Source organism: Pseudoliparis swirei, chromosome 17 (genome assembly GCF_029220125.1).
Source record: "Pseudoliparis swirei isolate HS2019 ecotype Mariana Trench chromosome 17, NWPU_hadal_v1, whole genome shotgun sequence".
NCBI classification, from domain to species: Eukaryota; Metazoa; Chordata; class Actinopteri; order Perciformes; family Liparidae; genus Pseudoliparis; species Pseudoliparis swirei.
This window is the reverse complement of record NC_079404.1, coordinates 6407338-6416315: the sequence shown is the minus strand read 5'-3', so window position 1 is coordinate 6416315 and position 8978 is coordinate 6407338. Positions and strand designations below refer to the sequence as shown.

The following is an 8978-nucleotide window of genomic DNA, read 5'->3' as shown; positions in this document are numbered from 1 at the left end:
TTTCGTGTCTTCCATGAAAAATCACACTTTTATTTATCAAATGAATATAAAATGTAGTCAAGACATTGACAAGGTTAGAAATAATGATTAATATTTGAAGTATTAATTTTGTTCTACAAACTTCAAGCTCAAAGGAAGGCCAGTTGTATAGCTTATATCACCAGTATAACTGTTTTCAGCTGTGCTAACATAATTGCACAAGGGTTTTCTAATCAGATATTAGTCTTCGAAGGCGATTAGCAAACACAATGTACCATTAGAACACTGGAGTGATAGTTGATGGAAATGGGCCTCTATACACCTATGGAGATATTTCATTAGAAACCAGACACTTCCACCGTGAATATTAATTTACCACATTAACAATGTATAGAGTGTATTTTTGATTAATGTTATCTTTATTGAACAAACAGTTCTTTTCTTTGAAAAATAAAGACATTTCTAAGTGACCCCAAACTTTTGAACGGTAGTGTATATATAAATGTTATATACATACATATATATTAGTGTATATATATATGTGTGTATATATTTGTATGTATATAAAGTTATATGACACATGTAATTGCAAACAATCTCATAGAGTTCATTGGACCTGGCTGGGTCTGATGCCATGGCCCTGCTGATGTGCCCCGCCCACTCCTCCTCTCTACCTCCATCTGCCTGATGGATTGTGGAGGTCTGGATTGTGGTGACGTGGTCCATGCCTACTACCAACTATTCAGGACGGTCTTTCTTTGGCTCGATCCCCGCCAGAGTCCATGTGTCCCTGAGCAAGGCAGCTGTCTACTGTGTATGATTGAAAGTCGCTTTGGATAAAAGCGTCAGCTAAACGTGATGTAATGTTCCTTCTGTCCTTTTGAAAGACAACGCACTTGAACATCTTTTAAATTTCTTTAATTTCTTTCTGTAAGAAATGAATTCCCTTTTTGTTCCTCTTTTATCTTATGTCCTTGGCAATTCTCATTTCTGAGAATCACCTTCCCACCCACCCGTTTTGTGATTTCACAGCAGAGCCCACCCACCCCCTTCTCCAATTCAGCCACTTCCCTGGGTGGGGGGATTCACAGACTTAATTCCTGCTGGAAGTCACTTCTAGTTATAAACTCTGGTTCGGTGCTCCGTGATGTAACTTGCGACGTCACAGCACAGAACCAGAGAACACGTCATGTGACAATGTTTCCACGGTGACTGTATCGGATCCCCGTTTATGAATCGGCGTGAGACTTAGGGAGAGCGGGGTAATGTGAGACACCGGATAATGTGAGACACCACCTGTATCTAGGCAAAGGAACCCATTTGTGGTCATGTGACCATTATGTCCTTCTGTACACATTACATCTATTGCATCTGTCCATCCTAGGAGAGGGATCCTCCTCTGTTGCTCCTCCTTTTTTTTTTTTTTTTCCCCTGAGTTATTTTTGGGTTTTTTCCCTGGATGTGAGGTTTTGGCAGGGATGATGTCTATGTGTACAGATTGTAAAGCACTCCGAGACAAATTTGTAATTTGTGAAATTGGGCTATACAAATAAACTGAATTGAATTGAATGTTTTCAAGCCCCTCCCATTCCCCCCTTGCCATGAAAAAGAAGTGGGTGCTGGTGCTGTGTTAAGTATGTTTTTTCACAAAAAATAGTTTTTTGCATGTAAAAGTACATTTTCTTGCTGTGAACTAAATCAACTTTTGTGTCAAAACAAATTGATTTAGGTAGAAAACCATATATCATACATGTCGATGAACCTCGAACATATACAACCATGTGATTGATGCTAGCTGAAGATTAGCCTGAATGGCTAAGATATGTTGTTTTTTCTAAAATAGTGGCTGTGGGGTAAAGTGAGACACATGAATTGAAAATTGAATAGAAAATATAGTCAAGACATTGACAAGGTTAGAAATAATGATTAATATTTGAAGTATTAATTTTGTTCTTCAAATTCAAGCTCAAAGGAAGGCCAGTTGTATAGCTTATATCACCAGCATAACTGTTTTCAGCTGTGCTAACATAATTGCACAAGGGTTTTCTAATCAGATATTAGTCTTCTAAGGCGATTAGCAAACACAATGTACCATTAGAACACTGGAGTGATAGTTGATGGAAATGGGCCTCTATACACCTCTGGAGATATTTCATTAGAAACCAGACGTTTCCACCTAGAATTGTCATTTACCACATTAACAATGTATAGTGTGTATTTTTGATTTATGTTATCTTTATTGAAAAAACAGTGCTTTGAAAAATAAAGACATTTCTAAGTGACCCCAAGCTTTTGAACGGTAGTGTAAGTCCTTAAGAAAAGCTGGAAGGGATAGAAATATTGACAAGACAACCCTCAAAAGATTTATAAAGAAAAATAGAAACGGGAAGTAAAATCAGTATCCTGGCGTGCAGTAGCTGAGGCAAAGAGAATATTTACAGATGAGATGGAGGAGGAGCAAACACTTGAAACAACTAGCTGACCAGTTCCATGGCCTTGCTCCAGTTAATTGCCGTAAACTGGCATATGAGTTATGATCTAACTGGTTCTATCTGTCATTTGATTGTTAATTAAAACATTTTGTATTATATTTTGTTGTATAGGATTTTGTTCGGAGTTACTTTCAAGTGTTTAAATAAATGTGCTTAATTGATCTTAATCTCCATGATTCTATTACTAGTCCGATATTAGTTTTGGAATGTGTGGTTGTCAATCTAGCTGTCAGGATTGTAACTATTACAACATGTGTTGTTATGGTAGTTTTAAAATGGAAAAAGTAAGTGGATCACTTTACCCCCTTGATTTCTCAGGTCTGTCTCACTTTACCCCAGTTTAGGGGTAAAGTGAGACACAAGACCACTTTTTTTGAAACAATCATATTTTCACTGCCCTTTGTCCAAAAGACATTCTGATAACGTACATTGCTAGGTAACATCCTGAATTAATGGGAAATGTGTACGTTTTACTGATATATCATGTAAGCTCGCCTGGAGGGGAGCAAATGTAAAAAGTGTCTCACATTACCCCGCTCTCCCTACTGCTGGTGAACTTCTTTATTTTCTTTCTTTCTTGAACCAAAAATCTTTCATAAATACCTCCTTGTCACCACCGTAATAGCATTAGCCTCATACGGGACCATTACAACTCTTACATCTTTATATGAAATGCGCATCCGTCCGTAACGTTTAGCCGTACCGTCAAGTTTGTATTTTACCATAAAATAAAGGTGCGCTTCCTTTTAACATTTCAGAATAAAAGTCCGATTTAGCTCTAAAAGGAAGTAGATTCAAACATATACAAAATCATTAAAACAATACAATATAAAAAGGCAGACATCAAAACCAATAAAGCAGATACAAAAGAAGGCAATCAACACAAAACAATACACCTTTTAAGGGGTTATTTACAGTGACAATAGCCGTTTCTCAATTCAAAGTACACTGAGTACAGACAGACTTGTGTTCTTTTGGAGTCTGGTCTTCGGAGTCCAGATTCCGAAGAACCGGAGGACGGTCTTTCTGCGATTGGAAAAGCAGCTAACTTGATGACGTCACCACATCAGCTGTTCTTGCTCATGAGTTTACTCCAATTATTCACTGTAAATTATTTTTTACAGTCAAACAAAATATGACAACCCTGCTTTTTCAGGGTTTGTGTGTATATAAATAAATATATATATATATAACATATTATAAGTAGCTCGCATGCTGAAAAAGTGTGAGCACCCCTGCCTTAGACCATCTCATCTTCTCACATCTCATTACGTTGTCTCATCTTCTCACATCTCATCTCATCACATCTCATCTTATCTCATCTTCTCATCTTCTCACATCCCATCTCATCGTCCCACCTTCTAGGATCTCATCGTGTCTTATCACAACCTGTTTCTTTTCATCTACTCTCATCCAATCTCATCTTTGTTAATTTCCATTAATTTCAATCTAATTTATGTGCGTTCAATTTACCACATCAGACCGACTCAAGATTGATGACGAGTGACTTGAAAAGGGCAACAATGGAAGGCTCTCTGTGCTCTCTGGGAGAGAGAATGTTAATTTCCCTAACCAAATATTCTTCGATGGCGATTCAGCATCCAACAATGCAACACAGTCATCCCGGCTCACCACTGTGCAAATAACTGACCTTTGTCTGCTCGATAACTTTATGGTCATTGACTCCCAGACAGCGGTGCAGTCTCCCTTGCCAAACTCAAATGTGTGTTTGCTAGAATTACTGGACTCTGATCGAAAGAACCTCCATTGATCCAACTGTTTTATTAGAGTACAGAGAGAACAAACACACAGAACGCAGCAGTGGCACCATGTCAGGACTAACATCTGCTCCTAGAGACACTTTATGGTTCCACTGTGCATGTGTGAAACTGTACCGGTAGGGCTCGCCGTCCATATTTGTGTGTTTTTAAATGTGTGCAGGCAGCTTTGCGTGTTGGTGCTTATGAGTAAATTGTAGTTACTCATTTCTATAATTGCAGATGAATGACAAATAAAAAATCTTGATAAGGTAAATCTCCTTGCTGCGAGTTCAACTGTTAAACTCCTTAAAGTAAATAACCAAAATATACAAACAATATTTGCAATGACCAATAACCAATATGAAGCAAATAGATAATATTATTATATAATTATAATAATATTTCATTCATATTAATTCAATATTTCATTTATCTTGATTAATAAATCAATCCTGACATTTAAAACTGAAGGCTCTACCTGTACAAATGCACACAGTCAACATGCAGACCTGCAATAACTTTGCAACTTGAACATATCACTCGCTTATATTTAGTTATTGTTTGGTGTCAATTTAGAAATAAACTTAAGAAACCTTTGAAACAGTTTAGTCTAGAATGTGTTTTAATTTTCCAAAGAGATTTGAGAGACAAAACATTTTTACATTTTACACTTGACAAACAATCCAGGTTAATATGAAATATTGTTAACACATATCTATCACAATGACTTGTAGATTGGGAACCAACATTAAAAAAAAATCTAGAATAGCGGAATTAAAGTTTTACAGTCAGTTCTATCATCTATTAATATGTGTTTGTGGCAGCTTCCACGACACACCCAGCTGCTGCGGTTCACTGATAACCCTTCACTGGTTATCACTGTTCGCCCCCTCACGCGTCACACACATTTTGTACTGCTCTGATGAAACAATTCACACAGCCACATCCTCCCGATGTGAGATCAATACTGCACACAGGCGTTTTTTGTTCCTCAGGTGGGTCCAGCTTCCAGAGTCCATCCTTTGGTTCACAACCTCAGTCTGTGACACAGGGAATTGCTGAGATAACACCGAGCCGTTTAATGTTTAGCCCAAGATTCACACAAACACACACACACATACACACACACACACACAGACATAAGGAAGCAGAGGGATTACAAAGGCACAGGGACCCATATGCTGCCCGGGGATGGAAGCGAGAAAGCTAAATATGAAGGGAACGCAAGGTAGAAATGACCAAGGTGAGAAATATTACCATGTTTAATTTATCATGTCAAGCAATTTTGGAAGCCCACACTTTGAGCCATAATATGGCATCTTTTTTCCGAGAAATTATTTGATTCCAGTTGATTTGTTTGTGGATCTTTTTTATAGTGCAGGGGGAAACCGTGTTGAAGATTTCACTGGGCTAAAATGGGCTATAAGCCTCTTAATCCAAAGTAGAGCATGTACACTATGGGATGGAACAGGACTGCATGCGCATTGGAGCGTCTGGTGTTATATTGAGTGGAAGAAAATCTAAAATAAAAGAGAAGTGAATTGTACTTCCGTTAAATTGTTTTGTAATAAGATTTTATTGTATCCTTGTAAAAAATATATTTAGATCATGGAAGTACTGTGAGAGAGTTGTATAAGAGCTATAGTTCCAGACATTTAAAAGCAATCAAAAGAAATATGAAAGATTAATTGATTAAACTGGGGAATTCCACGATTAACAGTTCCAATAATACAACTTTTATTTATAAAGGGGAACAAGAAAAGATGTCTCCTTATTGTCATTGTTGTAGTGATTAATTACATTTGGGTTTGGTTTTACTAGGCACACGTTCTGATCACCGTGCTTCAATGTCATTGTCGTAAAATAAAAGTGGGAGGAACAACTCACAATGCAAACAAGCCAATAAAATTCAAAGCACAGAAGGTCAAGCTGCTCTCACTCCTAAAAATAACTGACCGTTTTTAAATACAGGGACCAGGAACAGGCGCAAACTGCTGCAAATCTGTCATTAATGTTAGTGTAAATCGATGTCATCGCTAATGTAGCACAACAGTAAAGTAGAGCTATGTTATTATGACCTGCTGAGAATTTTTTTTAAATAATCCATGAGATCAATATTTTCTAAGAATTTACTGACATGTCGTTGAGACAATTTACATCGTAAATGTATCATTTCCTGTGTAGTCATAAGTTTAGAAGTTTACTTAAGTTAAGTTAAATTCAACATTTTGGGACATGCACTTGTTCGTTTTCTCACAAAGAGTGAGAGGAGAAGATCGGCTCTCGATTGGCTCTGACGGGCTCTCTCCAAAGTTAGCAGCAAGAAACGTTTTTGGCCGTGCCAACTAGAGAAAAAATATGTGGTTGATGTCAAACACTATTCCTTTAGCGGGAACTTTTTGAAGTCTTGTATAATTTTAGGGAAGTTGCCAGACAATCAAAGATGCTATTGCTGGCACATAATACCTTTTACTTTTGCACATCATTTTTTAAAACAAAAATAATCTTTTCTCACACCATCTAAAAGCTTATTAGCGTGCCGTCACATGTCTCATTTTGCCACATTTTGGAAATCATATTTTTGAAATCTCCGAAATCAAAATGGCCCAAAACGTTGTGTAAATAATAACTTCTTTGAGACAGGGACTGGTGTTGATGACAGAGCCCCTGCAGCACGGAGTCGTCCTCTCACTACCGTAGAGCGTCTCTACGTGTACGCATTGCATGGCTGCCTCTGTGAGGTGGCCTTCACTGCCGTGTGTGACTGGTGCAGCACCCGGGACATGAGGCTGACAGGCCACAGCAGCCTGTGGGCGCTGCCCATGTACGCCATCGCCATCTACCTCATCGAGGTCCTGAGAGCCCGGTTGCTGGTTCGCCGTCACCCGCTGCCGGTGCGTCTGGTGGCCTACACAGTGTTCATCTACCTGTGGGAGTTCAGTTGGGGGGCAGGGCTGAGTTTGTTGGGGGCCTGTCCCTGGGACTACTCAGGTTACCGCTACAACCTGGCAGGACTGGTGACTCTGGAGTATGCAGTGCCCTGGACTTTGGCAGCATTCATAGCTGAGCAGCATGTGATCGAGAACACTCTGAGGATAAGATTGCACAACTGAACTGATACCATTCTGTAAAACTGCGCTTCCAAAAGTATCTACAAAGCATTCATGGAGATTATTTTTGACATGTTGAAGTGTAAAAAGTTGGTGCCAGTAAATTGTGCCAGTAAATAACTTTTTAAAAATCAATGTGTGAGGACTTTTTTTCCTCGCAGATGAAAGAAAATAAATAAATATCACATAGGAAAACTGTTTCGGTAGCGAAATGTAACGACTGTATGACAGCTTTAAAAGTGTAGTATGGCCTTTCGGGAAGTACGATCATTTGCTTTTTTGCGAGATTTTAAATATGAAGATGAACACCGTTATCTGCATATCTGAATGTTAAAAACAAAGAGTAAAAACAACAAGTTGTGGTTTTACCATAGACTGTATATAAGAAGTGATATCAAATTGTAATGTTAACACTTCTGTGTGGGAACTAATAAGACACATAGCATACTGAGTGAATCAGTGTGATGTATGTATGCTAAGAAAATCACCTCCTGAGTGAGTGGTCTAAGAATGATAATTGTGATCGATTAAATCATGAATACACTCCAACACAAAATAATTGATTATTCTCACATTTATTTAACCTGCAACATTAGTTACTTTTCTTAAATAAACAAACAGGAAGCAAATCTGAAGCTGGTCCTGGGCCCCTCCTTCCAGCATCAAGCCCCCGGCCTCCTGCCCAATGACCATGCTTCTTTCTATGTGCCTCCTGATGCCTTCTGCCGGGTGGACCGACCTCCTGCCTCCGTGACCCTGCTGATGCGCCTCGCCCCCCCCCCCAGCTAATTATTCATACATTTCCATCATATTCATAAAATGTGTTGTAACTCTGTAACGCTGTTCATTCCGTACACATGACATATATTGCTTCTGTTCATCCGGGGAGAGGGATCCTCTTCTGTGGCTCTCCTGAAGGTTTCTTCCCTTTCTTCTCCGTGAAAGTTTTTTTTCTATTTTTTGGGAGTTTTTCCTTATCCGATGTGAAGTCCTGGGACAGAGGTGTCGTATGTGTACAGATTGTAAAGTACTCTAAGGCAAATCTGTAATTTGTGATTTTGGGCTGTACAAATTAAACTGAATTGAATTGAAATCCTCGACTCGAGTCAGTTTAATGCACTAATAAATGCAGTTTTGAATTTCACAAACTGATAATACAGTCCATGATTACACGAAAAGAAGGCCTTGATATGTGATCCATATGTAGGATGTGTATCTCCAACAAGCCTACTCTTATGTCATACTAGAAGTCGGTTCAAGTGCGTCTCACAGACTAAAATCATAGTCATATTATGGAAAAAGTTTCTCTTCATTTATTTTGTGCGCTTTCTTACGAAAGTCCAGTGCAACACGTTTTAATTTTTTTAACCCCCATACGGTGGCTCAGTGGGGAGCAGGGTCTACACATAACCCCAAAATACCTCCCGTAGCTGTGCCCATGGTGTGTGATTCAAGATTCAAGATTCAAGATGTTTTATTTGTCACATACACACACAGGGTGTGCAGTGAAATGAAAGTGGCAATGCTCAGCAGGAATGTGCAAGGGCAACAAGTACACACTATTTACAATAAAAAACAACACAATATTTACAGTAAGTGTGTGTGTGTGTGTGTGTGCCTAAGAGGGGCAGTTGTGT

The 8978-nt window shown here is 38.7% G+C and overlaps 1 protein-coding gene across 1 annotated transcript; it reads left to right on the top strand.

Moving 5' to 3' along the window:
- The first annotated feature begins 4315 nt into the window (after window positions 1-4315).
- Window positions 4316-7476, top strand: LOC130207506 (transmembrane protein 229B-like). The gene is made up of 2 exons (XM_056436157.1): window positions 4316-5474; window positions 6875-7476. The coding sequence occupies exons 1-2, from the start codon at window positions 5423-5425 to the stop codon at window positions 7342-7344; spliced, it is 522 nt and encodes a 173-aa protein (XP_056292132.1). The 5' UTR covers window positions 4316-5422; the 3' UTR covers window positions 7345-7476.
- Window positions 7477-8978: the final 1502 nt, after the last annotated feature.